At 44.9% G+C, this 27,504-nt stretch overlaps 3 protein-coding genes across 12 annotated transcripts in view; 1 reads left to right on the forward strand and 2 right to left on the reverse strand.

Moving 5' to 3' along the window:
- On the forward strand, positions 1-2,018 carry LOC120899904 (ruvB-like helicase 2). The gene is made up of 2 exons (XM_040306248.1): positions 1-158; positions 392-2,018. The coding sequence occupies exon 2, from the start codon at positions 486-488 to the stop codon at positions 1,893-1,895; it is 1,410 nt and encodes a 469-aa protein (XP_040162182.1). The 5' UTR covers positions 1-158; positions 392-485; the 3' UTR covers positions 1,896-2,018.
- Positions 2,019-2,086: 68 nt separating this feature from the next.
- Positions 2,087-4,751, reverse strand: LOC120899905 (GILT-like protein 1). The gene is made up of 2 exons (XM_040306250.1): positions 3,791-4,751; positions 2,087-3,706 (listed from the first exon to the last, which is right to left on the reverse strand). The coding sequence occupies exons 1-2, from the start codon at positions 4,085-4,087 to the stop codon at positions 3,287-3,289; spliced, it is 717 nt and encodes a 238-aa protein (XP_040162184.1). The 5' UTR covers positions 4,088-4,751; the 3' UTR covers positions 2,087-3,286.
- A 2,870-nt stretch (positions 4,752-7,621) lies between these two features.
- Positions 7,622-27,504, reverse strand: part of LOC120899903 (aryl hydrocarbon receptor nuclear translocator homolog) — a 196,182-nt gene continuing 176,299 nt past the window's right edge. For 9 of the 10 annotated variants that reach the window (XM_040306244.1, XM_040306245.1, XM_040306247.1 and 6 more), the window contains 9 exons: positions 14,406-14,509; positions 11,871-12,087; positions 10,755-10,949; positions 10,277-10,573; positions 10,042-10,192; positions 9,693-9,965; positions 9,498-9,609; positions 9,274-9,406; positions 7,622-9,141 (listed from right to left, as the gene is read on the reverse strand). In XM_040306244.1, coding sequence (XP_040162178.1) covers positions 8,633-9,141; positions 9,274-9,406; positions 9,498-9,609; positions 9,693-9,965; positions 10,042-10,192; positions 10,277-10,573; positions 10,755-10,949; positions 11,871-12,087; positions 14,406-14,509 — 1,991 coding nt within the window. In that variant the 3' untranslated portion in view covers positions 7,622-8,632. The remainder of the gene's footprint in view (positions 9,142-9,273; positions 9,407-9,497; positions 9,610-9,692; positions 9,966-10,041; positions 10,193-10,276; positions 10,574-10,754; positions 10,950-11,870; positions 12,088-14,405; positions 14,510-27,504) is intronic. The other variant, XM_040306241.1, reaches the window with a different exon arrangement.

Raw genomic sequence — 27,504 nt, forward strand, 5'->3', positions numbered from 1 at the left:
TCCAAACACGCGCGTTTGGACCGTACATCTCGTCCAAGTAAGAATCGAAGAGCGTCCGAAAGTTGTGCTCGCGTCGTATTTCCTGCCGAAAACGAATATTTTTCGCGATAATCGCGTATATTCGTGCAATACGTTGACAAATATCGCGTTTTTAGGTGGTAAGTGAAATAGTTTAAGTGTTTTAGGTGCATTTTAAGTGTAAAAAACAGGTGTAAATGTTAGCCGGACGGCATCTTCTCAGTGCGTCCTGAAACACGCGGTTTACAATAACAAAACAAACATATTATTGAGAAACTTATTTTGCATAAAATCTTGACCATTAAATTTCTTAGTTCAAATCGATTAAATAAAATTCAACCAAGGGCTTCATAATTCATTCTTTTCATTCTAGAACCTTCATCGGTTGTTTTGTTGCTACGGTAACGAGACACTCGCTTTCGGCATTGTTTGCTGCGAAGTTTTCCACTCGAAAGCACTCGCCAAGTATGACGGATCTGGAGAAGATTGAAATCCGGGATGTGACCCGTATCGAGCGTATCGGGGCCCACTCGCACATCCGCGGTCTCGGGCTGGACGATGTGTTGGAAGCGCGAACCGTATCCCAGGGTATGGTCGGCCAGAAGGAAGCACGCCGAGCCGCCGGTATTGTGGTGCAAATGGTACGGGAAGGAAAAATTGCCGGTCGGTGCATTCTGCTGGCGGGCGAACCAAGTACGGGCAAGACGGCCATCGCCGTCGGCATGGCGCAGGCACTGGGCAACGAGACACCGTTCACTAGCATGTCCGGATCGGAGATTTATTCGCTCGAGATGAACAAAACCGAGGCACTGTCGCAGGCGCTGCGTAAAAGCATCGGGCTGAGGATTAAAGAGGAGACGGAAATCATCGAGGGCGAGGTGGTCGAGATACAGATCGATCGGCCAGCAACGGGCACGGGCCAGAAGGTGGGCAAAGTGACGATGAAAACGACGGACATGGAGACGAACTACGATCTTGGCAACAAGATCATCGAGTGCTTCATCAAGGAGAAGATCCAGGCGGGTGATATCATCACTATCGACAAAGCGTCCGGCAAGGTGTCGAAGTTGGGCCGTAGCTTTACGCGAGCACGTGATTACGATGCGACCGGCTCGCAGACACGCTTCGTGCAGTGCCCCGAGGGGGAGTTGCAAAAGCGCAAAGAGGTGGTGCACACGGTATCGTTGCACGAAATCGACGTCATTAACAGCCGGACGCACGGTTTCTTGGCACTGTTTTCGGGCGATACGGGTGAAATCAAGCAGGAGGTACGGGACCAGATCAACAGCAAGGTGATCGAATGGCGCGAAGAGGGCAAGGCGGAGATTAACCCAGGCGTGCTGTTTATCGACGAGTGCCACATGCTGGACATTGAGTGTTTCTCCTTCCTGAACCGGGCGCTGGAGAGCGATATGGCACCGGTGGTGGTGATGGCAACGAATCGTGGCATTACGAAAATCCGCGGCACACACTACCGCAGTCCGCACGGCATCCCAATCGATTTGCTCGATCGTATGATTATTATTCGCACCGTTCCGTACACGGAGAAGGAGATTAAGGAGATTCTGAAGATTCGCTGCGAGGAGGAAGACTGCCAGATCAACAACGACGCACTGATGGTGCTTGGGCGCATTGCGACTGAGACAAGCCTGCGGTACGCAATTCAATCCATCACGACGGCCAGTCTGGTGAGCAAACGGCGCAAGGCAGCGGAAATTATGGTGGAAGACATCCGGAAGGTGTACTCGCTGTTCCTGGACGAGAAGCGGTCGAGCAAGATTTTGAAGGAATATCAGGATGAGTATTTGTTCTATGACGACAGCTTGCCGAAGGCGGAAGGACAGCAGGCACAAGCGATGGAGGTGGAGAGTAATTGAAAGGGAGGGTAGGCAGGAGATGCATTTCCATCGTTACTTATTCCATCGGGTGTGTCATTTAAGGTAGCAAAGATCGATTGAGCTGCATATGAAGAATAAATTCTAGACGTACAAATGAACAAACAACCAAAAGTAAGCAGTTATTAGGAGAGTTGGGCCTAACTTTTCACCGAACAAATCGAATGGTTGGATAGAGCGGTAAACGGTTTTACTTTTTATTAATAATTTAATTGATCCACTATACACTCCGTTCGTTATTAACAATCTGAACAGCAAAACCTAGCGTAAAATATCACCCAAAAAAGGAAAACTACACAAAACGAAACATACAACCCATATGGAAAGGAATTTAATAATAATCCCTAATTAAGTTCTCCTTATCTTGCGTGTAGTACGCGGTTCGGGAACATAAATTCGTAGAGAACGTAAGCTTATGTTGTATTAATTGCTCAGTCTCTCGTAGAAAACGGGGTTTCCTTTTTCCAACAAGTGATCCGATGCACAAAAGTAAACGAACGGAAGAACACGTTTCTTACTTTACTTGTGCCCTGTTTGAGCAAATGTCGGCCAATTCGACTAAACCCCTCGGCACTCTTACTGTGTAGCTGTAACTTAACCCTGTCTTTTTTAATCTATCTGTGTTTTAACACTGAAAAACACTGGAATTACTTTCGATAAACACACACATACGGTTCTGTATACTACTATTGCTAATTGTTCTATGCGGTGTACTCCTAGAACCAATTTTCTCACTATCATCTGTGGCTAGCTTTCGTTCCTGTGTGGAGTGCGGAATATAGAGCATTATTGAATATGGCAGTTGCACTGCAACTGCGACCCTCGGCCCCTACTTCGGTTGCGTGAGTAAAGACTACAGAAGAGGACAATGGCCCAAAACCGCACCGCAAGCCTCACTACAAATTGCACTAAAATATTTGTTCTAGTTCTACTTGACTTAAATCCGGCCTTCAGCATAGTACGGCCAAGATACTGTTTGGTTTTTTTTGTTTGTTCTGTTTTCGATTACCTCTTTATAATTTCAGCAGCCAGCGGTAGTATGTGCTTTGTGTTTTGACCCAATGTAGTATGAGTAGGAAGTACAGAAGGAGAAAATTAATTACAAAAGAGAGATGGTTCAGGAAAACGGATTACTGGAACGAAGGATGACTTTCATCCCATCGCGACATTGAGGCGACACTCTTGGAAAAACCTGACCGTAAGTTATCAACGATTGGATGGACTTGATTTAAGGATATTTCACTGCTGGCAGCAGCAGCAGCTTAGTTCAACAGCCAAAACAATCCGCGTCGCAACTGCCCCGGAAGCTGGCGCACCTCGTCCAGCACCTCCGACTGTAGGTAGCGCGCCAGGAAGTGCAGCACTAGCTGCTATCATTTGCACACGTCCGGCTTCGGGCCACGACCCGCCACCACCTGGCACACGTTGCCGAACAGATCCTTCAGGATCGACTTCTGGACGTACTGTGCCCCATCGAGCGTAACGGTCGGTATGAACGAAACGGCCGGTCGAAGGGCGTGCGTTGCCTCGCCGTGCACCTTCAGCAGCTCCGCACCGTGCGGGCTGTCGTAGCACTTTTTGATCGATTCGATCTCCACCCCGTGCTCCTTGGCACAGCGATAGAATATGTCGCGCGGCATAATGTTGTTCTGGATCATGCACGCCACCATGGCAAGCCGGGTGCGCGGCTCCCGGACGGCTTCCACGACGCAGGCGTGTATCGTGTTCCCTTCGCACTCGATCGGCCCGTGCTGGCAGTCGAACTCGAGCGATCCGTCCGATTTGGTCGTCCACTGTTGGAAGAGAGTGAGATTGTGAGAAAAATTTGCACAAAAATCAATAAACGTTCCGAACTGAATTCTGCCATTCCCCCTTACCGACGCTTTTCCGAACGGGACAAACTCTATATCCATCAGCTCCGGCGCCCTATCGAACGCCGGCTGCAGCTGGTGGAGGACAAAGTTTTTCGAATCCGGACAGAGTGTCTCATAGTACACCACGACTAAAACCGGTGCGCTTGGTTTGAGCATCGCCTCATTGCCGCCCGACGTTTGCTCCACATCGCCCTCAGCAGCGGCCGGCGGTCCGTGCTGGGTGAAGCTTTTGTAGACCAGCACCAGTACGATGATCAAAATCACCAGGTAGATGATGCGCAACTGCCGCTTCTGGAACATGATGACTGGCGGGCTAGTGGGCAAGCTCTTGCTCCGGCTGATATGAAGAGTTGTCGCTCGTCACAGGTGCAAACACGCGGTTTTTCTGCTACGCTCGCTAGCAAACCGGCTAATCACTCTATCATCGAAATTAATGGCGTCGCCTGGAACGCGATGGCGATTTGCTGACGCTGCTGATGATGATGTGTACAAAAAAGCGGTGGTGGGCGCCAGTCAGAGGGAAAATCCAACCCGTTTTAACCGCTCCGGGTTTTTTTGTTCACTTTTGATTATGTTTGGTTCAGATTAAATTGACTGTGACGAATGTCACACACCACCACAGGCGGGATGCACTAGCAGCTATGAAAAAAACGGCCTCACTATTTTATCAGAGCCACCGATGGTAAACAACACACTAAGGGGCGCTTTTGTGTTGTCTGTTTTGTAAATGAAACTCGCAAAGGATTTCGGTTGTGTTTGTTTCGTTGTGGAAGTAAACTAAATCAAAAACAGAAAAAATGCCACCTCCCACCAAAAGGAAGGAATGGACCGTTTAAACCAGCACAAACCTGTACAAAGCGAGCGTATCGTGTTGAGAGTGCTTCTTTTTATCAAACCAATCTTATCAAATTTCCTAATGGAGGAGACGATGTGTGTTGTCAAACTTCGTCCGAGTGGGAAGGGGTGGTGGGAAAAATGCCATCTCACTTCGGCTTTTTTTTCGGTCGCAAATGTCACCCGCATTGAAAGATTCCAGTGACCCGGTGAAAAAGAGAAACCATTTCGACCATAGTGTGAAACATTTCACGTTTGAAATGTAACTAGCGCGTGTCTGCGAATGCGTCCGTTGTGCAAGCAGCCTGCTCCAATTGCTGCGCTCTTGGTGCCGGTGGTCAGAGAAGAAGCTTCTCGGTTAGGCCGGCGTCGAACTCGGTTGCACACGTTCGGCAGCACACGAACACCGGGCGCGAAGGAATCGACGGAGGCAGCGCAGGTAGAGTTCGCCAAACGGTGGGTTAGAGTGGGACAGTGATTCTTCCTTGTGCCGCTCGGGGGCCGCTACCTTCTGTGCGGGCTGCTTTCCTGGTGGCCGAAAACGAAACTTTGTATGCAACTCGGTTTGGTTTGTTGTTGTGGTGGGACGCGTGGGCACAGTGCGTGCCGAGTTTTGTCGGGCGAGGATTTGTTTCGTTTATTTTTGATGCAAACAATTGCCATTAATTGCTGTTTTGTATAAACGTTTTCTTTGTTTTAGTGGTGTTGTTTTATAAGTTTTTTATATAGACAAATTATTACAATAACTTATTGTTTATTTTGGTTGCCACAATACTTACCCTCTTCTTGTTCTTTAGCTGAAATAAGAAAACACTGAACAACACTAATTTTTAATTTTTAATTTTTCTTTTATTATATTAAACTTGATTTTCTTCCTTGAATTAGTAATTTATATCGTCTAGCTCGTCCTTTCTGTACTGTTTCTGCTTTCTTCTTTGCGCCTTCATCATATCTTGCCCTCTTTTATGTTTTTTTTCATTTCCCCAAATGATTTCTCTTAATTGTATGTTCCTTTCGTTTTTTTATGTAGCTTTTCTTCTACTACTACACATTCCTCGATCTGTGTGATTTGATACTCTCTCTCTCTCTCTGCTTGCAAATTGCTCTTTACGTTTTACCCGCCCCTGGTTCATACACACTCACATTAGTTTACTTAAAAAAAGGAGTTACACATTCGCTCTTGTATTTATATCTATATTTATATGCAGTTTTTTTTGTTTGTATATATATATTTATATTTCCACGCATTAGCATCTGCCGTATTATGTGCATAATTCGTTCCATTCATTCTTTCGTTCGCTACACCATGCCCCAGTACACTTCTACTCCTAGCTCCTAGTCGCGTTTTGCTTCTGTAATTTAATCTAATTCTCTGTTCGCTTTCTTTCTTTCACTTTCTACCACTCCTTTACTGACTCTGTGGGCTGGGAGGGAAGTTGTTGTGAATAGTATTAGCAGCGTGCATTTTTCTCCTTTGTTTAATTTAGTTGTTTTTTGCTTTTTAGAAACCACACAACAGTTTTGTTGATTTTGTAATTCTTTTTTGTTTTCGTTTTCATTCGTGCATGGATGTTTTTTTTACTGTGTTGTTTTATGCTTTCGTTCTTTCTCTTGTTACGACATTTCTTTACTAAACCTATCGGCTAAACAATTTTGTAGTTTTTGCTTCATTTTTTTTTACATAAACCAAACAAGCTTTATAACTGTTCATGATAGTTTAACAACACGCGTTTCATTTTACCAGATTTTTTACTTTCATTTTTTTGTTTGTTTGTTGCCGCTCTTTCTGTTTCTCTATCGTAACTGATATTTTAGGGCTGCCGAAGAAAGAAATATTATTCCCATAGTGCAGTCCCGATTTTACGTTTCGTTTCGTTTAATACTATTCTCTTTCCTTACTTTTCCTCTTTACAATGAGTTACAGATGGATGGAAATGAACAGAAAAAAACTACGGGAAAGTGGTTTTCCTAAGCTTACACAAAATTGGAATCCAAGCGACTTTGGAAGTTGGTTGTATATCATCGGTATTGTGGAAAACAATCGACTAAAAAGTAGAGTCGTCATAAATGGGGGGAAAAACGAAGACTATACCCGCGCTTGTTGTTCGAACTATGTCCGACATGATGACTCAGCTTTCGTGTGATAGAACTTAATATGTGCGTTTACATGCGTTTGTTCTCCACACGGTAGAGCACTTTTTCGATTATTTAGTTAAACAAACGGAAGCAAGTAAGTGTAGCGGAAGAAAGAGACGTGATGTACCTCCCCATTCGATGAACTGTTGCCAACTGATTCATTGATTCGTTTGGTTGATGGTTGTGTTGTGCAGTGGAAAATGAAACTAAAATACTTCTGTTTGGCCTCCTGATGTGATGCCTCCTCTTTTCATTCGTTACTTTCCCCGCATTTTCTTATCCTTATCCCACCATAAACGCGAGAAAGGGGGAAGGGTCTGCGTTTACCCTTCTCCCTTGCTGCACGCACGTGTCTACATTTTTACTTACTTATCTACTTTAAATTAGTGTTCAAAAGATTATTTAAATTACGTTTAGAGCTGTGTTTTCGCTTTTTCGCTATCTGCACACCCACCGAACCTCTTTGCCCATCATCTCTGGTGTGTCTATCTGTCTCATCCGCGCGTGAGTATCGAGTAACTTTACAATATGGTTTTCTGCTTGTTCGTCGTGTCGCTGTGTCCGAGTATTCCTTTCCATTCCTCCAATCACTTCTGACTCTTTTTTTTCTACTGCACTACTACCTGCTACTACAACGCTTTGCACGCACACTTTCCATTATCCTGTTTCATGATAAATTCCTCCTTTATACAAGTGAATGATGATTTTTTGCGAAAAGGAAACCCCAAACTCAAAACACGACTCTTCGGACAAGAAGCTTTTCGCGGCATACTTTTGTGTGTTGCAGTAAAACAAATGGGGGGAAAACACGGTCCAATGTTTTCAAAGATAAATTGCTTTCAGCGAGTGTTGTTTGCTTTTTAAAAAAATGAAAACTGTCCTATACTTATCAACTGAAGTAACTAACTACGGAGAGACGCTGGTAGCGTACGATCCAATGCCGGTGGTCGGCGTTTATTAACCGTACCACCGCATTCGCTGGATAAATAAGTTAAGATTTGCCTGGAACCGAGCTAAGTACAGCTAGGTAGTACACCACCAGTTCGCATAGCTTAGGAGTAGCTGCTGCTGCGAAAATAGCTGTTTCCAGGGGGGGTTGGTTTTGCATTAAAATCGGATCGCGAAAAACGCGACGGATTTTGCTAAATTCGCTCTCAAAAGCAAAACAAAAGTAATAATATTTAAAACCTAACAAGCATCTAGGGGAGGGAATAACCTGCTTTGCCACAAGTAAATCAAAACTAGCACTTGCCATTAGCACCTACGAGTAGTAAGCTAGCGTCCTTACTTAAATTGGCCTCATAATTCTACACAAGAGGGAGGTGGAAAACGGGGAAAGCTTTACAACACAAAATGCATGAAACGAATTTTCGCATTTTGTGTGTGTGTATAGGGCGATTTTCTTCTAAATCTTGGACTTGTGGGGTGGTGGTTGGTTATTTGGAATAAAGAACCATATCAAAACGGGGTCGGTTGGAGGGAGGAAACCGTTCTCCTCTTCGCTGCTTATATTTACATATGTTCATGCACCATCATGCCTCCGTACCCGTGGAGCGCATTGAAGCCGCCACCAATGCCGCCAGCATCAGTGGCCATCGGTTCGGGCCGTAACGGTGGTGCAGTGGTGGTTGAAGATGATATGGCTGCGGCGGCTGCGGCGGCTGCTGCAGCTACCGCCATAACGGACGCAGCGGAGGTGCTGTTGTGTTGGTGGTGGTGGTGGTGGTGATGATTGCTATTGCTGCTACCGGAGCCGGACGAGGTCGGGTAGGAGGCAGCGACCGGACCATTCGTGCCGATCCCGTAGCAGCTTCCCTGCCCGACAACACTGGCCGCCGACTCGTACCCATTGTAGCCACCGTAGTAGAGCAGGTTTCATTCGAACGGTGTGTTAAACATGTGTATGTTTAGATCCTCGAACGAGGTGGTCCCGCTCTGGTCGAGCATCTGCAGCATATCGGTTAGCTCGTGCCCCTGGCCTGGGTGCTGCCCGACGACCGGATGATGCCCCGGGTGGATCTGCCCCGGATGGTGATGGTGGTGATGGTGCGGATGGTGCGGATGCTGCACCGGATGGTGCGCGTGTGGATGCTGCGGATGGGGCGGAACGTGATGTGGTGCACCACCGCCTCCGCCACCACCACCGCCGCCGGCAGTTCCGGTTCCAGTACCGCCACCGCCAGCGGTCCCGTGGAGGGCTGGATGTTGCTGCTGCTGCTGCTGCATGTGTTGCTGCTGTTGGGCGTTATCCGTGGCCATCTCTTGCCCCAACCCCACGGAGGTGTGTGATGAGCCGGGCCCGTTGGTTGTACCGCCCGAACCGCCCGTTTGCATCGGTTCCGGGCCGGTGCCGTGATGATGTGACTGCCAACCGCTCCAGATACCTGGGAGAGAGAGAGAGAAAGAGAGAGAGAGAGAGAGAGAGAGAGAGAGAGAGAGATAGAGAGAGAGAGAGGGAATTGGAAGAAATGTTAGTTGGAAGGGCTTAATGCGGGCATTTCTTAGTGAATGCTTACCCGGACCGGCTTGCGAAGACGGCGTAAAGGTGGACGTTTGACGGGATGCGTTAAGCTGGGTGTAGGTTGGTCCGGTCGGTGACCGGTTCGGACTTAGTTCACTGTACTGGTAACCTTCGGTGACGGGTTGTGGCTGTGTGTGTTCGGAGGGGGAAAGAAACAACACGCGAGATTTAGACGACGGCACAGGAGTTGGAATTTACAACGCCGGCAAGATTGCTTACCTGTCGCAGGGTCCACGCAGTGGCTGCCGGCGTTGGCGAGGTATTGTTAGTTTTGGGCAGATGCCCCAACGAACCCGCCGCACCACCGCTAGGCGTTCCCGGTGAACCGTATCTGGGGCAAAAGGGAGGGACGAAAAGGAAAACGGCAAGTAAGTAAAGCTAAACTCGTTACACATCACTCCGCTCTTCACTCACTGTATTGGCGATGGGGTCGGATTGTAGCTGTACTGCACCGGGTTGTGTGCACTTTCCGGCCGTTGAATACTGCTAGCGGCGGCCGCCTGCGCTGCTGTCTGCGGCTGCGATGGCAAGTGTGAAATCAGATTGTGAGGATTGTAGATATTGCTCGACGGTGTCGTGTCCCTTCGGCCGGGCAGTGTGTAGTCCAGCCCGGGCGCCGGATACGACGCGACCGGTGTGTCCGTTTGCTCCGGTGCCGTTACCGTGTCGTGCGATGAATGCAGTGCCCTGTTGGTGGGAAGAACAAACAGCAAAGACGTTGTACAATGAGGTTCTAGCTTTTCCTGCGTAGCTGCGAACTTACTTTGCCGAACTGTTCGTACACACCACGTACTCGATGTCGTCCGTGTACGGGTTGAGGAAGGCGTACGCCTGCGTTCTCATCCAAACCCACTCCTTGTTCTTCGCCCGGAACCGGTACATGACCGAGAACATTTGGCCCTTTTGCTTCAGCACTGCGGGAGAGAGAGAGAGAGTGAAGAAGAATGGCTCTAGTTAAGAGAAGGGCCGCAAACAGGCTCCACCTTCAGCACACCTACCTTGGTCAAAGTTTTCCTTCATATGAGCAATGTCGTCCGGGTGGAAGAAATCGTAGCAGCTTTTGTTGAGCAGATCGACCGGCTGATACCCGAGCACACCGATTACCCGCTGGTCGACGAACGTAAACTTGCCGCACATGGCGTGGCGCGAGATGAACTCGTTCGGATTGTTCGCGCTCAGATCGTTCGCCGTGGTGGAGGAGGTGATCTGGAGCCGCGCGATCGCCACCAGACAGCAGTGCGTGTTGTGCAGCTCGTCGTCCTGCCCCCGGTCGATCGTCACCCCTGGAAACATATCTGAATTTGCGGCGGATCATAATTAACGCGTCACCGGGAGCGTTCCAAAGTGCAAAGTGCAAAAGTGTTCCTCCTCTCTCTCTCACCCACTCAAAGCAAAGGAATGTTTTCGAACTTTTGAAAGTTGGCTCTCCCCTGGCAGTACACAGAAAGCGTACCGCGCAACACAAACAATACTTACCAGTCGGTGGCCAGTTTTTAATGTACCCGGTGCAGTGCATTACCGCGTAGCTGTGACCGTCGGTCGACGGTCCGAGCGAGTTTTTCCTTCGCAGCCGGTTGAGATGGCCCAGTGCCATCGATTCCGGTGTCAGTGGTCCGATTCGCATCCGGCAGATAAACCCCCGCCGCGAGCCCATGCATAATCTCATCGATGCTGTTTTGGGTGGCAGGAAGAGGGAAAAGGGTGGCAAAAATTAATATATTTATTGTTTGTTTTAGGTTATAATACAGATACAGTGTTGTGCAGCGGGCGAGAACAGTTGAGAAAATCACGATCATTATGAAAATGTAGGCTGTCTAGCAGTGTTGTGATTGATGAATCTTTAGTGTTGAGTGTTGTGTTCATATGAATCTTCAGTGATGAGTGATACGAATCTCTAATCGAATCTCTAATCGCTAACATGAATTCGCTGAAGATTCATATAAATCACTTAAATATATGAAAAAATCATAAATATTTGAAGGATCACATGAATCTTAAAAGAACATGCAAGATTTATAGATCTCTAGAACAAAATGAATCTCTAGATATTCATGACTCTCTAAAGCGTCAACATTTGCTGTATTGGAAGAATAGATATTTGATTAAAATTACAGATTCAGATTCACTTTGAAGATTCATTATGCTTCCAGAATCTCATAATTAGATTCTCATTTTGATGATTCATGAATCTCAAAAATTGAGATTTAGATTATTCAAATCACTTTTAAAATTCGTACATATTAAGAATCTGAATTGCCCATCAATACTCTCTTCCGAAATACTTAATTATCAGAACTCACAAAAAGATAAGACCTAACTGAGAATAGAGGGCTTACTGAGGAATGGAGTATTGGAGCTAAAGGCTATTATTGACGTCAAACGATTTATTGAGTCTCTTTTGAAGTTTCATGATTTTTGAGGTATGATGAACAAAATATGGCCAGAGCTCCATTTGATGTCCCATTTAATATTCAGAATTCTAAGGACATTAAGATGTTTCGATATGTATTAAGTTCTAACTTGAACTAAGTCCTAATCCTGTTTACATCTGCACAACACTCTATACTACAGCTGATCTGGTTTGATACATACACTGATGGCCCTCCTTTTTGACTGTGCCGGTCTTGAGGTCCAGTATCCGTCCGCTGTTGACCGGTTCCTGCGTCGATAGCTGCTCCCGCACCTTCTCGATGTCGTCCGGGTGGATGTGATCGAAAAGGCTCCCGCTGTACCATTCGTTCTGGGAGTAGTTCAGCACCGGTGTCACCGAGTCGGACACGTAAATGATGCGTCCTGTATCACAGCCCGCCTGAAAAAAAGCAAAAACATAAACAAAGAAAAAATTAAATAAACTGTTCATTGAAAGTGTGCGAATCATGTTGAAGCAATTAAAAGCTAAACCGTCTTGCGTTTGTAGCAAGTTATAAAATAATCAGCTGCAATACAAATTTCCTTACACCCGTGTACTAACGAGCGGGCTTTAAGGTCCCTCGGAACCGCCCTAAAAGTGCATTAATTAAGACCTCGGGACCTTCTGTGTGTGTTTTTTTTTCGTAAGTCTCTATGACCTGGTCCGCTCGTCTCTTATTTTCTCATTGATTTTCTCTCCGGCTTTCTCTGGACAACACATCCCCCTGTTCGCTTCCATCCCCTGCCATGCTTCTCGGCCCGTGATAACTCGCGAATAAATAATACATTAATCAATGTAGTGCGTGCGTGGCGAAATTATCAATTCCAGCCACCGATTTTACGCCCACGGTCCGAAATGAATGATGATGGAACGCGAGCCAAGGCAAACCGGCAAACCTCCGCGCCTTCCTTTTGCCGCTTAGGACGCCCCCCGGTTTGGCGGTGTGGTATAGCAACCCGCGGGTCCGTTGTTGAAGATGTTTTGCATTTTTCGGATCGGTGGACCGTCCTCGGTCCAGCATTTCGGGTGAGGACGAGAGAGGGCTGCAAAATGCCTAATGAGTAATTTTGCCCTGCGTTGCCCAGCTGCATTCTAATTGACGATAAATAATGCGAAAACCTTCGCACCTTCGGTGGTGGTGGTGGTGTAGCGGAGGTAGCGGCCGTAGTGGAACTGACGAAATGAAACGCTTCCAGTTCCACCGTCCCCACATCTCGATGTGGAATGGAATTATCCTCGCATCGGCTCGCAGGAAACAAAGTTGTATAATCCTGCGGCAGAAGGCTGAGAGGGCATGCAGCCCCCCCCATGCAGAACTGGGAGTGCAGAACCTTTGAAAAACAAGACACACATACACCGGTGTGGAATGTAGCCGCTACCACGGAGAGAAGCGGTGGGCCTGGGACGAAATAAATAAATTATCCAACTGATATGTATTGAACGTTAAAATTTGCATTTCTCTTTACACCTTCAGCATTCCGCCTCTGCGCTTTGCTCATCCTTCCTACACTCTGTGCCATCTTCTTTGGCTGGAAAATTCTTAGCATTTTGTTCATCTTTACTTTTCCCCAGCTCATCTTTTCACCATCGCTCCCATTTTCGCCTGCACAGCCGGTGGCGGTGATGGTAGGTACAGCACTGGATTATTTCATTCCGGGAAGTCAATGATAAGTTTTGGATGAATTTTAATTTCCAATATTTATTCATTCGATAGAGGAGGGAAAGGAAGGATAGAAGCAAGAATTTTAATGAGATATTTAAATTATTTTTATCACCAAACCACCGTCGTTCGGGGGTGGTAAGCTTTTCCGAACCAGATAATAATAAATGATACTATCAGGGAAACGGAAGTGTGAATAAAATATTAAGCTGCAGATAATACTTTATTTGAAATGGGAACAATTGTAAGAAAGTCGTTTTCCCCATACAATCTACATCTTGGTGCTTTAAATCAATTTAATTCAAACTGGCCACTTTTAGCCTAATTTTATGCAACGTTTGTGGTGTACACGTCCACCTCTGCCTGCGGAGGGGGTGGGGGCAGCGTCTACCAATTTGAATACAGTTTTAAAATACCTTTTGTTAACCTTTCGGGAAGCCTCGAAAGGTTAGAGGCATTCAATGCGACGGGACAGTCTCGCCAGCTATTCCTTTCCTCCTTTTAAACCAACTAAATAAAAAGGACAAGCGTTGGAAAATGTACGGCAAGCTGTAATTAGTATGCAATTCGCACGATCACTGTACCAGCAGTAAAGTAAAAAAAAAAAACGAGCAAAACTACTACTCTCTAGAAACAATTCATCTTACCGGGGTCTATTGCCCGGTTTAAGTCGCTTTTTTGCAGTCCTGCAAGCTGCATGCTCAATGTTGCATTATCTGTACAGTAGCTTTTGCTCATCCTGCTAGACAAAACGCGCTTTAGTTCGGGGTGATACTCGGGGTGCAGTTAAAACTTAAAGGCACGATAGAGCATTACAGTGCGAGTATGGAATTATTCTTGGTAGAAAGAAACAGTAAAAACAGTAATTAGCTTAATGTAATAATTTGCCATTCTTTCGCTGTTAAAAGGCCAAAAGGATACAGTTGAACAAGGCGGTCTTTCTTATGTTGCAAACCTTCACGATTAATTCAAGCACAGAATAAAATAAAATCAGGTTAAAGAGTGAAACGAAACGACTAAAAAAGGGCAAGCTTTGTCAGTGTGTTCGATGACTTACCACAAACAGAAATCCATCTGCGGCTTCCAGTATCAGGTGTTTCAGCTCCTGATCGGTAAGAAAGGAGGGTTTGTACGACCCATCCGTGTTGGTATTGCCGGTTCCTGCAAGTAAAAAGAGAGAGAGAAGAAAGCATACATTAAACAACCATTCAAAAAACAAGATCAAGATGAGCCATTCTATTTATTGCATTTTTATTTTTCCTCCCCATTAAACATCGACCCCATAATGCTGATGGGGGGCAGCACCTTGGGAGAAATGACCACCCTTTTGGTATGCAAATATGTGTCTAATTGTGTGTATCAACGATCCGCGGGACATTAAGGGAAAAAAGGACACGAAGCTGTCCTTCGTATGAGGAGTGTAATAATCATTTTAATTTAAAGATAATCAAAACAGGTCAAACTGCCTGCTTGCTTTCCGTTTTGTTTTTGAAAAGAAGATGTTAGAGCCCAACGAATGGAACTCCACCGACCCGGAGCAGATAAGACCAACAGATCTGGGCAAAACAGAAAGAAAGTGAAATGACACAAGCAAACAATGCGTAACAGGTAATGAATGAACAAAAGGGATAACACCCCGATTGAGCCCCAAAACTGTGGTACAACAACAACAGCAGAACAATAAAAGTACCCGCTTCCCCCTTTCTTCGTGGAATGTGCTTGCGGAATGTGTTTAAAAATTAAAAAAGAATGTGACCAAAATGTGCGAAACCAAAGAGAGCAGGTCTCGGATGTCGGAGGGATGAAGTAACCGAGGGTCCGTCGTCCTGTGTACAGCGGCGAAATGATGGCCCTGGCGGGCAAGATACAACAAGTTGTAAAAGTAAATGACGTTTAGCATTTTCTTCAATTTTAATTTGCATAACAGTATAAAAATAACAATAAAAAATAAATACGACTGTTTCGAGGCGTAGTAAACGTTAGCGAGAGAGAAAAAAATGCCTCACCCAGACACCAAGTGCGAGATACTTCTTCCCGTTCGTCTTATCGTTTAGAAGCGAACAAACGATTCGTTTGCCTTTTTGGACAGAGCAGAGCAGGGGACAGAGCGGGCACATACACACACACCGTCGAGAGAAGCTGCTGCTGTTGCTGGTGTGGTATTGTCCCCGTTTTCCACCGAAGGATCTACCACAGCGACATAATGGTGGGCGCGTAAGATGTCGGGTAAGAAGTGTGAGTGATAATTGGAGATGATTTTCTTGTCGGTCCTCTTTCATGGGTCGTAGAAAATGTAAAATGGCACAATACACACACACACACACACCATGAAACAGTCAGCCTGGGGAGGGAAGGCTGAGAAGTCATTTTCGCTGTTATCACTCGCTCCTCCTGCCTGCTCAGTGGTGCTGGTCATATAAATGAAGCGCGTTTGCTTGGAATTGCACACTATCATTCGCACTTGTGCGCTTCTAAGCGGGCGGGAGAGTATGAAAATCGATCGATGTCATCATCTTCGGTGATCGGTAATGTTGTGTATTGTGTGCGCTTGCTTATGGCGACAATTTTAAGGCGACAATGTTAGCCGCCCCCCGCAAGGCAAGCGAAGCGAGCAGCATGTCATAGGAATCTTTGAATGGACGATACCCTCTCCTTCGGTTCGAAGGCGGAGGCAACAAGACAAGAGATTTGATTGCCATTTCCTTCGGTACATACAAAAAAGGGGGCACGCTAGAAGATTGAACCGAGTATAGGAAGAATTGATTTCGAAAACGCTCAAGCCAGCAACAAGAAAATGATTTTCCAATAAAACCGTTTACAGCATTGTATGGATGATAGCTTTAATGTGAAGGGGAAAGCGAGCATATAGGATGGTTTTTAGCATGCATACAAAAAACAAAATTACGGATCATTGTCCTCTTGCCGGAAGGCAAGTTATTCTGTTTTTAAAGGTATTTTTGCAAAGAAACATCGGGAGTTGATTAGAGAGACTTGGAAGGACGATTAGACCGTATGGTGTGATATGAGTATAGTAGTATAATAAAATTGATTGAATTGCGAGTAGGAAAACTGTTGCTACTTGCCAAAAAAACCTATCTTTTTTATATGCAAACGAGATCACTATCTACAATGAAGCTGTTTGAATCTGTTTCCCTGCTCTTCAAGAGAACGCGTTGGTTCTTGAATTCAAATGTCTCTGTGTTGCTCGCTGTTCTGGTATTCAATAGCTAGCGTAACAAATGTTGCTGACAATGATCTTTTGACCCCGTGGCGCGCTACAGCTGGGTGCAGCATTCGGTGCAATAACTGTGCATTTGTGCATTGGTTGGGCGCGAAACAACAAACAACAGTAGATGGCGAATCAAAGTTTAATGGTTTAAAAGGATTTTTTCAATAAAAAAAATAATAAATTATACATTTCGTTTGAAAAATGTATATAAATTTCTGTTTGATGTGTGTAGTTAATAATGTATAGTTTAATACAACTCACATTATATTTGTATGTAGGCTGAGAGGCATTCTAAGGTAAACAAATGAGTACTTGAAGGAGTAAATAAATATTCTGATAAAAATGATAAAGTTACATGTTACAAAAATCAGGTCTGAATTAATGCAATACATAAGAAATTATACGGAAGAGACGTGTCTAATAGCGACAAAAAATGACATAAATTTGGAGAAAACAAAAATGAACCTTATTGTTGTATAGTTAATAACAAATAAACAGTTTACGGTAATAAGTATTGACACATAGCTTTGAAAATAATTAATGATGAACAGAGAAAACAAAAAAAAACTATTTAAAATGATAAATATTATCAACTACATAAACTGTATAAAAAAATGCATAAAAAAGAATGTGACATAAGACAAAAAAGAGCAAAAGCTTTAAAATGCCACATTAAAATGAAACACAAACAATTTAAACGAAAAACACCAACACTGCATAAGCTATGAAAGTAATCATAATGGAGGAATTAGCGAAAAAAGGAGGAAATCATAGAAGAAGAAAAAAAACACAACAAAACCAACATTTTAATGTACGTTTTCCGTACGGGAAAATTGGATCGTTAATAATTCCCTTCCTCAGCTCTGGTTCTATGCTCCTTTTTCTTCCGGGCCACAGGAAAGTGTTTACATAGTTTTAATATCATTTTAACGTTATGAGGCGCTGGCAGCGTTTTTAGATCAACTCCAATGCCCGTGTCTGTCGTCCATCACCGTGTTGACCCATTTGAATGGCGCAATACACAGCCCTTAGTTTCCTCAACTACCCTCCTAGCTTCATTACCGTTTGCCACGGTGGAGAGGACAAACAAAACATTAGTTCTTTTTATTCCTGTCGGCCTAGACCGGGTAGAAGGTCAGTTCCTATGAAGGGTTTTTTGTGTACTAAAAGAGAGCGAGAGGGTTTATCTGCATAATTATAGTCTACACATCCGCTGTACACTACTGGACGTACAAAAAAGCAAGGTATTTGAGGAAAGAAACTCAAAAAAAGGAAACCAACAATCCATACACAGCGCTCCCCCATAGTCTCTCTATCTTGTGCAGGTGCAGGTGGTAAAAAATAGAAAAATAAATGTATTTGGCTCTGTCACCTCTGTTGTTGTGTGTGTCACCGCTAAGAGCCGCCCTGTAGTACCACCCGCACCCGCACGCCCTTTCCCTTGCTTTTAAAAGGCATTTCCATCCCTTCCCCAACCAGTGCGGCGTGTGTACGGATTGTTTGTTTTTACTTATTCGGCCATTTGGCCGTATCAGTATGAAATGTTATGTTCACTTGTGCGCGCTCTGCTGCCAGTTTCAGTCGCTGTCGTTGGCCGGGTTAAATCATGCCATTCCCTAACCCAGCACAAACTTATCTCTCGTGTGACATACGTGGTCTTACCGTGGAACAGTAAATGGCTTCCAGCGTTGTACGGGAAAGAAGGCAACGATATCGACGGCGGTGTTGTTGCAGGTTTGGGAAAATTGATGGTGCTTTGGTGACAGGCAGGAGTAGCGAAAACAAAAAGGGATACCCTCCACCAATGCACCGAGGGAACACATTTTTCAATGATGACAGTCATTTGCTGTCACCACACGAAGTGTTCGGCTGATAAAAATCGCTTTTATTCATCCATCCTGTCCAACGCCCGAAGGTGTCCGAGAAGCGGTCCTGGGAACCCCGATGGTGGTCAGCGCTAGTAGCCGTTTGTTGGGCGTAATGGTAGTGGCTTGTTACGGCTAGCACCACCACGCAAAGCAGGCAAGGAGATACGAATGGAGCAATCAACCCAGTGCAACAGTAGGACTCTTGCCCCTTGCACACACACACTCATATGGTGCATATTTAGCGTGTTGCGGCTCTAATCGCATCCAGATCGATTGCAGTTAGGTGCACAATCAGTTTAAAGCGTGGTTTACCCGCTTCTTTCCCGCCCTAAAATTGGTGGTTTAAAAGCTTTTACGAATGTCACGAGAGCGGAAAATGATGGTCAGCGCTTATAATAATGTAATAACTGGATGGTTCTTCGTCCTGCTATTGCCCGCCTCGTTGCAATTAGTGGTGGAACTATTTCGTTCAATAATCAAAACGAACCTCCTCCCAACGGAAGCGTCCCTCTTTTTGCGTGATAAAAAGGTTGCCTATCTATTAAGGTATATAACACAGAGAACCTAGTCTAGCCGTTAATGCTTCCTCCTACTGCGAATAATTCATGGTACAAAAACAATCGAAGCAACTAATAAGCAACATCATAGAGATAGGAAAACAACAAACACACACAGAAAAAAAATCAGCGAAGAACTTCATCAATGTGGTACGAGGAATAATCATTGGATTTGGGCCAACTTTATTCAGCATCATCATCATCACGATCATCAATGGGCTCTCTCTCTTTTTTACTTTGATCCGATCATCAAATATCCTTTCTCTCTCGTGATGCTCTGTTTCCAAGTTCTTAGACCAAAATCTAGCAGGACGAGAAAGAAAAAAACGGCAACTTTGAAGCTGAAGAAGCTAGTGATGAAGGAAACACAGAACAAATCCCAACCTTACGAAAATTGAGCTAGTGGTGCTCGTTGGGTGAAAAAAGATCGGAAAATGCGTGGAAAACTCCTCAAACCATGCAAACCCAAAGCGGGAGAGAAAGAAATAGAAAAAGATAGAGAGAGAGAGAGACTTTCGGAAACTACCCCGGTGGTAATTACATTTCAAAACTTTTTCTCCCTCATCTCAATCAATAATCTTGCTCTGCCGGCCTCTGCCTCTCTGGAGTGGCTTACAGGCGGTGCTCCCTCTCTCCCCCCGTTAAGACATCCTCTCCGGCAAACGGGGGAATCTATCTATTGCGGGACGGGTTGAAGAGCTTCGTGTTGGGCAGGTGTTGGGTGGTATCTTCGTCCTCTTTTCGGCTTAGCTTCACAGCATCGTAGCAGCAGCAGCAGCAGCATCCTCAACGGAGAAATGGATGGTTTCCGCATCCGTACCGGATACGGATACTGGGCGCTTTGATTTTGCTACGCTCTTTTTTTGTTGCACGCGCTGGATGTTCCTGACCTGATGAGGAGAGACCACGTGGAACAGGAAACCACGGTAAATGGTAGGTGGTAGGTGGCGGAAAGGAAATCCATTATACTGATCTCTTTTGAGGTTCCTTCCCGTGTTTGCCCGTTGCTTTCCTACCGAATGCTTCCTGCAACAAATTCCTGGGGAAATCCTATCGAATCTAAATTGTTTCTTTTTTGCTATTTTCTTTTCCCCCTCCCCCGGCTTGTTTCCCGGTGCCCAGTTCCCCGATGGTTTTTTCTCTCTTTACTTCATCTTTTGCTGTATTTCGCTGACCGATGGTGATTTCATACGTGAAATAGAAATTATCGATCGTACCGCACCGATAAGCGGAACACCACCCAACCACCTACCGCCACCAGCGGAGAGGTGCTGATGGAGCGATGACGGCTATAGTTATAACTGGCCTTCGGGACTTGACAGTGGTTTGTTGTTGTGGTGGTGCTACTATCCTCCAAGTCCCTGCTCCCTTTCAACGCTTGATTTATCCCGTCATCAATGTTTTCTTTTGACGTCAAGCAGCAAACCGGAGCTGTGTATTAGTATGACCCCGCTAGAAGGAAAAAAAGGTGGACATACCCAACCCATGGAAGGGGAGGTGGTGGGGGTGATTTTTACAGGTACTGATTCAATCATCCCTCCATGACCGTTGCTGTGTGATTTGTTGTACGACCTTAATCAACCGAGAATGGAAACGAGATGGCTCTGTGGTTCGTGTGTAATTCGTGCAGTGGAAATGAGTAATTTTAAGCTCTCCTCCCTGTGTAATGATAGGGACGGAGTGAAAACCCATCCTGCCATGCTTTCGATGGTTTGAGTATGGTGGAGAGAAAAAAAATCACACCCAAAACGGATTTGAATGAATAATGCATTCATTCACATCCACACTCATTCATAGAACTAAAATAAAAAAACGGGCCCGACTGTCGCCGTGCTGTGTGCCTACGGGTGGTTCACATCCGTGTAGCCTACGAAGTACCTTTTCGTTCGTCGGTCAATGAATCATTGTTACCATCTTGAGCCACCCTCCAAGACTTTACGGGACGTTTGGGACAGTTTTGTCATTGCGCTTCGAGACATGCCATGACCCAAGAAGCTAGAAGGTGAAACGGCTGCAGGTTTAAAGTACCGCGTGTCCGCGGAAGAGCCCGCTAAAGACAAATGCGTCAACAACAGCAGCCGCAGTATAGTAAAGGATTTGACGTTAAAACAAAAACACGGGAAAAAGGGCACACGGAAATGGAAGGGCGTCAGATAAAGTGGCTGTAAAGCGTCGCGGGGGGAAGGATGCACGCGGAAGCCGGGGTGATTTAAATATTAATCAAATCTGATATCGCGACCGACCCGCGCTACTGCCGAAGGGTTTTCTTACGCGCAGCTCTACTGATACTGATAATAAAAACAGAAGAAGGTACAGCATATGCACTGAAACCAAAAACAAAAAACAAGAACCTTGCCCAAATTTAAAGGGAAGGGATAAGCGATCCGGTACTACCAACACCATCATCATCATCATCATCATCATCATCACTTGCTCCTTTGCTTTATGGCAAGTTACTTTGTAACTCTGTTTGCTTCTATGCTTAACAAAAAAGGACAGTCTTCTTTGAGATTCCGGGGGCTTTTTTTTACAGTGCTGCAGGGACCTGCGTTTTTTTGTTCTTCTACTTTTTACTGTCCTGTTTCCACACCGGAGCACACAGGCACACACACACCTTCTGTTTTCGCGGGAGTGATACTTTTTTGAATAATTTTCAAATTATCATAAATAATAACGAAGCGGACGGTTTGGCCACTGTCGACGGTACTGAGTGCTACCTCCGGGGACACTGGCAGTGCTCGGTTTGAGGAAGTGTGGTTAATCTCTTGAAAACGGGATGAGTAACGTCCTACACTATAACTGAGGACGGTGGATATAAAGCGGAGTTTATTGCAGGCATTTTATTTGTCTGTCATCACCAGCCGCGTTGGTGGAGGATGCGAAAAGAAACAAATGACCGGTGTAAGTTAGGAGTGTTTGGCAGCACAATTGTTGGGTGTTACTGAAAAACTAAACAAACATCTGTAAAACTTCTTGTTTTATGAACAAAATGAGTTTAAAGTATTACTAATATTTTATGATTTTAAAATGACTATTGATTGAGTTGTCTCCGAGCAAATTGTTAGTGTCTAAAGGTCTGAGTTCTTTAAAAGTTCCAAAATATTAAGTTGTGAAGAACCAAATGAAAAATATCAGGGTTTCTTTGGCGATCAAATATGATTCATATAAGAAGTTGTAAGAACTAGAGTCAAACTAAAGAGTCTAGAACTATATTTAATACCTGTGCTGGGAACATATGCTAGCAATTGGTAGCTTTTTCTAATTAAAAGTTCGGATGATAAGAGGTTGTAGAAGAATTTGTGAAAAAAATGAACTGGAATGGAGTTCTCGAATTTTTGAGGAGTGTCTTCTAGCATAGATTATGAAAAAAAAACATTATACAACTTGAGAAAATTTCATGTTTTGTTTCAAAGGACAATAACATTTCCATCCGCATGAGAAGATGTGTGGGTGCGCGTTTAGCTTACCCTTTAACTCCCAGATTATGGGACGATGAGAAGGGGGTTCGTCGCTTGAGACGTGATCAAATCGCTAAATGGTTTGTTTTTTTTTCATCGTAACAAGATGCACACTGCACGACGGAGCTGGATAAAACCAAGAGGGGAAAGGTTTAACAACTTTTCACCTTTGTTTTACGCCTTCCCGTATCCACGCCTTTTAACACCGGTAGGCCAGTTCCGTACAAGGGGGTATGCTCTTTGCTAAGCTGATTTCATATACCAGCAGCCGCCGGCAGCGGCGGAAGCTTCGACCCCAGCGTCAAAAGCGCAATGCGTAGGGTTGGTTGGTGGGTTCGTTCGGCTTCCTCGTTATTGTCTTGCTCTTGGAGCGTCTTCCGGACCCCCGGTCTTTCTGTGTATCCTTTTGAAATTCACTGCAACTGCGTCCAATAATTCAAATCCGTTTCACCGTCCGGCGGCGGCGGCGGTCGGCGGCAAGATCCGGCGCGCTTGATAAATGGTGTCTGCATCAGCATGTGCCCCTTGAACGCTTAGGACGGGGAGCACACGGATTGAACGGTGGAAGGTATGGTGGTGGTTGAGAACGCGGTATCCAAACGACCAGAAGTCAAAGATCGAGCCGGGAGTACGAATGCCGCGCGAAGATTAAATTGATTGCGGAGGGTTAAATAACGTTGTTTACAGGTTGTTAAAATGTTCAACAGCTCTGTCAGTGCTGGACCGGAGCAAATAATTAAATGCAATCCCTTCTCTTTATTCTGTCTGTCTCTTTCTCTTTCTCCCGTCTCATAGGTTTGCTGGATTTCTGGATTCAGGATGTTCAGATTATCCCCAGCTACTGTTGATTTTCCGTGTACAGATTCGCACAGTTGCAGTTTTGCAGTTTCGACTCTGTTTTTGTTTTCTTTTCCTCCCCAATAAAAGTATATTTATAATTGAAGTAGAAGAGAGACGTGATTTTTTGTTGTGCCCGTAGAAGGAAGAAACCCGGTAGCAGGCCGTTTAAAGCGCCTGATTAAACCCACCTTCGGACAACCGTTTGACTGGGGGCAAACGAATTAATTGACACCGTTTTGCCAAAATTTGAATAATTTGATGCTCGGGCATTCGGGCTGCCCGATAGATGGAGGCTCGATTAACAAAGCCCGTGGCGGAAAGCGATGGGGCCGAGCTACACACACACTGGAGGCAAACATTTGTCAAGGACTTATTTTTTGCACGCTTATCTCTGCGCTCGTTAAAAAGGTCTTCGACTTTACATGGCATCGACATTTTAATTCGTTTTCGGTGGCAAATATATTCAATTTATGTGCTCGCTTGTGCTGTTGCTGCTGCTGCTGCTGCTCCCTGAGCAAATGAAAATGTTTTTAAATTTTTCATCAATTAATGTGCTCCCTTTTGCTACTGTTTGCTGGATTTTTGGACTGATTAGATGTTTTTTCAATTTAATTTTTCCACATCTCTTTCCCAACGGCACACACTGAAGAAGCTGCACAGTTTGTTTCGGTAACACCTTCGACTTAATTGAAATGCTGACCAATGTCCAAACTAATCTGTTTAAACGCGATAAAGCTGTCCTTTCTTTATTTTAGGAAATACTCCAAACCATTATAAAAGTGAAAAAAAAGAGGTTCCAAAAAAAGCTGGGAGATGGATATCTAAGAAGAAAAAAAATCCCGCACGAGGGCAGTAGATTACACGATAAGCACTACTACAAAGTGAGTCATCCAGGGCGTCGTCCACGGTTTGCTGTTTATCTTTTTGGAAAAAGGTTTCAGATCAGGTTGTTTCCATTTTAAATGTTTTGCTGGTAGAGTCTTCTCTTCCACCAACAGATACACACAGCTGTATGACTAACAACGCTTCCAGCGCGAGCAGAAGGGTAATCTTTTTGAATGAATCAGAACGATATAAAAACGAACGACGCAAAAAGGCTACCGGTGTGCACCAAACCTCAGCCTGAATGGTATATTGTTTTTTAATGAAAATTATGTGTCCGAGATCCGTTTTGCGCGAGCGGCATCAGTTCCCTGAGCGTGAAAAGAACGATCTTGTCGGACCGATAAGACGGCTGCAGCGCCAGTCACCGCTAACGACACACACAACACACGCTGAGGTCTCGCTGCCGCTATGAAAGGGGCCAATGGGCGTCGGTTGAGTGATCGTCGTGGACCCCGTTGCCAGCGTTATCCTTTTACGCACGACGCAATCGGCGTCATAATCTGCAAGCTTGACTACCGCAGTGACAGTGATCAAAAGCTGCCGAGAGCCTTGGGGAGAGGAGGCTCGTTTTATTCATCTTGTCGGCTTCTTGTAAGCGTGCTTCCCCTTCTCTCTCTCGCACACTCTCGTCAGCTTGTCTGCAATGATGTGCCACCCAAAAAGGAGCTTGCACAGACACAATAACGCCTGCGGAAGGCGAAACCCATTTGCTGGGCCTGTTACATTACACTATTGTTCTCACATAATTGGCCATTGCTTGGGAGTGACGCAGATAGATCTGGTTTGCTGTGGGATAGTTTTGTGTGCGAAATAAAATGTTGAAGAACAGTGCAAAAGGTATCGTTTTCAACAAGACTGCACGGTATGATTAATATGAGTCTACAGTTCAATTTCTCTTCTAGCTCTTAATGGCGAGATGGGAGCAGGTAGAACAGAAGCGATGAGAAATTGCCGCTTCGTCGAAATTAATTGATTACCGATTGGAGAAGCATTAATTCTCGGCGAAATCGTGCACACCAACGCCACGAATTCCACGACATTGTAATAAATTGATGAAAATAATAGACGTGAAATAATTGAAACGGAATAGAGAGATGGGAACCATTGGAAAGTACCCGCGACCCCTTTTTTGTGTCGAATTGCTTATGCTTTGTCTTTGCAACAATATAAAACAGGTCGGCAGATGGGCAGAATGCCGTGTGCCGAGCGGTTGAAAGGAAAGCTTTTCCATGAGAAGAATACATGATTCACCACACCGTTCCTTACACCCACAAGAACTGGATGTCTTTCATTGCTGTTTTTGGTTCGCAGAAAACATGTCTGGCTCACGAGATTAGGTCAGGATAGTGCGTCCAACTCGACGGGATTATGTATCGCCACACGAATATTAGGTACCTGTTTATTGAAATATCTTTCCTCTCCTTATCCTCGGCCAAAACAGCCTGCAATTAGTAGCACCGCTACTTCGCACATGCTAGGGTTGAAATAGTGCGCCCTACGGGAAGGGGCTATGCCCAGACAACCGTGCATATGTGTGTGTGTGTGTGTGTGAGTGTGTACGCGCGAAAGATTTCAGCGAATCGATAGACCTATCCGTCGTGCAGTGTCACTAGCAGCAAGTAGCGAGCGGGGACACGAGTTGAAACAATGCTCCATTCGTTGCTAATATACATATTGATACATTGATTATTTATGGTTTATTTCTGTTACTGTGAATGGTACCGCCGGTGCGGTTCGGCCGCCATTCGCTTGGAACGACTCGGTGTGCCGATTTGTGTAGACAGTGCGCACATATCAACGTTCGCCACCATTTGCTCGATGTGTGTGAGGACTCGAGTGTGTAGGGCTGGCTCGGGAGCAAAACTAGTTATCCAACCCCTTTGGAGACGACAGCAACACACCACTGGTTGACAGAACGGTCGTTGTCGGTTGATTAAAATTATTTATTTGCCCCACACACACACACACATACACAAATATAAACCCCACAAACATAGAAACTCATACATGAAACAGTGCGCCTCCTTCTTCTATTTAGCGTTTGGTGCCGTGACCAGGAGTCGACCATACGGTTATGTTTGTATGCGGTTCCAGGAAAGTGGGTGCTACGGAGTCTCCACCAACGTCCCACCAAGGAAATGTTGATGGGAGGGAGAGAGAGAGAGAGAAGGAGGGAAACCACCGGCTATATGTGCGCGGTGATTATTATTGTGTGTTCAGGTTCAGAAATTCATGTCATGTATCGAAATCTCTATTATATTGTTAATTACAGAACGCTGACATCTTTATTTATGCTTGTATTGTGCGCGGGACAATCTTAACCTCACTATCTTCGTGCCATCCATTCGCGAGTATAGAGAGAATGGGAGAGAGAACAAGAGAGGGTGGTACATACGCCACATACTAGGGAGGGAAGCTACGCTGGAAAAGGGTTAGGAAGCGAACGGTAGTGGTGCCACTGTCCGTGGTCGATTGCCGTCGATTTCGCGGGAAATGTGATATCGCGAACCGTACGTGGAACGGGGTAAAGGGTGGTGTTTGCTAAATCCAGCGAGCGTGTGTGTCCCATATCGCGTCGGGGAGCTCGGAATGGAGCGCCGTCCTGGGCTTGATGACGCGGACTTGATTTAAATGGAATGTCTGAATGAGTCAATCGGCTAGCCGGATAAGAACATTGTACGTAGTGAAGGAGGAGATGGACGTTGGAGGTGTAGTTATGCAACGAGTGGATAAATGTTTTTTTTTAAATGCTAATAGAATGACGGTGAAGTTGGATAGCATGTTAGAAGCCTTAACATAGTGATAGCGTCTGTTATTTGTTATGATTTATTTGCTTCAAGCATCGCAAACATTGTGGAAGACTTTTTGCTAGTTGTTTATCTATATTTTATGTTTATTTTGATGCTGATTATGTTAATGATTTAAAAAAACGGAAATTGTGATAATACTCAGCAAAATCCTTAAATTGTTCTACAAAATAGTTACAAAAATTGTTAAGTAAAAAGTAATAGCGATAGAATTCAACAAACAGTCTCCTATTCGGCATCTTAACATGTTCTAATATCAGAAAGGAATGATCAAATATTTATTAAAATACCCATTATGCCTAAAATCAAAAGAGCTAAACGCCTCTTAAAATATAGAATATATAAGATCTTATCAATTCTGAACGAAGTTGACGGTTAAATATGTTACCATCTGGATTTCAACAGTGTTTCCTTTCTATTCGAATTTTCAACCAGCATAACTTCATTAAAAAACGACTTGTAAACAAGACAATGTAGAAGTTCTCTGACAACAAAAAAAAAAATCACAAGAC

The sequence above is a fragment of the Anopheles arabiensis genome, chromosome 3, assembly GCF_016920715.1.
Source record: "Anopheles arabiensis isolate DONGOLA chromosome 3, AaraD3, whole genome shotgun sequence".
NCBI classification, from domain to species: domain Eukaryota; kingdom Metazoa; phylum Arthropoda; class Insecta; order Diptera; family Culicidae; genus Anopheles; species Anopheles arabiensis.

Bases quoted from the DNA above. Each gene is read 5' to 3' on its own strand.
- LOC120899904 (XM_040306248.1), top strand. From the start codon at position 486: ATGACGGATCTGGAGAAGATTGAAATCCGGGATGTGACCCGTATCGAG.
- LOC120899905 (XM_040306250.1), bottom strand. From the start codon at position 4,087: ATGTTCCAGAAGCGGCAGTTGCGCATCATCTACCTGGTGATTTTGATC. The intron at 3,707-3,790 runs GTAAGGGGGAAT...CTCTTCCAACAG, and splicing joins TCCCGTTCGGAAAAGCGTCG to TGGACGACCAAATCGGACGG.